General features: G+C 35.9%; 1 protein-coding gene across 1 annotated transcript; it reads left to right on the forward strand.

Annotated features, from left to right (window-relative positions):
* The first annotated feature begins 559 nt into the window (after positions 1-559).
* On the forward strand, positions 560-1,706 carry IFNA2 (interferon alpha 2). Its single transcript, XM_054501578.1, has one exon. It carries the CDS (start codon positions 629-631, stop codon positions 1,193-1,195), a length of 567 nt encoding a protein of 188 aa, XP_054357553.1. The 5' UTR covers positions 560-628; the 3' UTR covers positions 1,196-1,706.
* The last annotated feature ends 479 nt before the right edge of the window (positions 1,707-2,185 follow it).

Genomic DNA, 2,185 nt, shown 5'->3' on the forward strand with positions numbered 1-2,185 from the left:
TGTATGTAGCAGAGAGAAATGATAAATGTTTGAAGCATTGGATACTCCATTCAACCTGTGTAATTATTATGAATTGTCTGCCTATATAAAAATATTTCACTTATCCCATAAACACAGATGCCTCTTATGTACCCACAAAAATCTATTTTCAAAAAAGTTGCTCTAAAAATATAGTTATCAAGTTAAGCAAAATGTCAATAGCCTTTTAATTTAATTTTTAATTGTTTTGTCATTCTTTACAATAATAAAAAACATTAACTTTATACTTTTAATTTAATGTATAGAATAGAGATATACATAGGATATGTAAATAGATACACAGTATATATGTGATTAAAATATAATGGGAGATTCAATCAGAAAAATGTTCCTAAAAAGGCTCTGGGGTAAAAGAGGAAGGAAACAATAATGAAAAAAATGTGGTGAGAAAAACAGCCTAAAACCCACGTAAAGAGTGCATAAAGAAAGCAAAAAGAGAAGTAGAAAGTAACATAGGGGCATTCGGAAAATGTAAACGAGTATGTTCCCTATTTAAGGCTAGGCACAAAGCAAGGTCTTCAGAGAACCTGGAGCCTAAGGTTTAGGTTCACCCATTTCAACCAGTCTAGCAGCATCTGCAACATCTACAATGGCCTTGACCTTTGCTTTACTGGTGACCCTCCTGGTGCTCAGCTGCAAGTCAAGCTGCTCTCTGGGCTGTGATCTGCCTCAAACCCACAGCCTGGGTAACAGGAGGACCTTGATGCTCCTGGCACAAATGAGGAGACTCTCTCTTTTCTCCTGCTTGAAGGACAGACATGACTTTGGATTTCCCCAGGAGGAGTTTGGCAACCAGTTCCAAAAGGCTCAAACCATCCCTGTCCTCCACGAGCTGATCCAGCAGATCTTCAATCTCTTCAGCACAAAGGACTCATCTGCTGCTTGGGATGAGACCCTCCTAGACAAATTCTACACTGAACTCTACCAGCAGCTGAATGACCTGGAAGACTGTGTGATGCAGGAGGTGGGGGTGACAGAGACTCCCCTGATGAAGGAGGACTCCATTCTGGCTGTGAAGAAATACTTCCAAAGAATCACTCTCTATCTGAAAGAGAAGAAATACAGCCCTTGTGCCTGGGAGGTTGTCAGAGAAGAAATCATGAGATCTTTTTCTTTGTCAACAAACTTGCAAGAAAGTTTAAGAAGTAAGGAATGAAAACTGGTTCAACGTGGAAATGATTTTCATTGATTCATATGTCAGCTCACCTTTTTATGATCTGCCATTTCAAAGACTCATGTTTCTGCTATGACCATGACATGATTTAAATCTTTTCAAATGTTTTTAGGAGTATTAATCAACATTGTATTCAGCTCTTAAGGCACTAGTCCCTTACAGATGACCATGCTGACTGATCTATTATCTATTTAAATATTTTAAAAATATTATTTATTTAACTATTTATAAAACTTAACTTATTTTTGTTCATATTATGTCATGTGCACCTTTGCACAGTGGTTAATGTAATAAAATATGTTCTTTGTATTTGGTAAATTTATTTTGTGTCGTTCATTGAAATTTTGCTATGGAAACTTTTTGCAATTGTTTATTCTTTAAAATGAAATTCCAAGCCTAATTGTGCAACCTGATTAGAGAATAACTGCTACACTTCATTTATCCATCAATATTATATTCAAGATATAAGTAAAAATAAACTTTCTGTAAACCAGGTTGTATGTTGTACTCAAGATAACAAGGTGAACCTAACAAATACAATTCTGCTCTCTTGTGTATTTGATTTTTGTATGAAAAAAACTAAAAATGGTAATCATACTTAATTATCAGTTATGGTAAATGGTATGAAGAGAAGAAGGAACAACCTATGATTTCTCTCTGCAGAAGGTAGATTGAGGCATGTGAGGAAATACAAATAAGACAGAGATACTCTCTTTAAATTGACTAGTATACATCTATTAGAAAATGTCGATTGCCAGTTAGATATATAAGTTTGCAATTTGCAAGGAATGCGATTGTTGGGGGTTTATATGTGATAAGAGAAAGCCAAGAAATGAAGGTCATGGTGTGGGGAGAGAGTGTAGAGGGAGAAAAAGGTTTAAACCTGATTCTGGGGACCTTTCACTTTTAAAGGGAGGGGAGAGAAAAGCCACAAAGGAAACATCCACAGCCACAAAGGAATGGCTGTACATT

The sequence above is a fragment of the Pongo pygmaeus genome, chromosome 13, assembly GCF_028885625.2.
Source record: "Pongo pygmaeus isolate AG05252 chromosome 13, NHGRI_mPonPyg2-v2.0_pri, whole genome shotgun sequence".
Taxonomy (NCBI): Eukaryota; Metazoa; Chordata; class Mammalia; order Primates; family Hominidae; genus Pongo; species Pongo pygmaeus.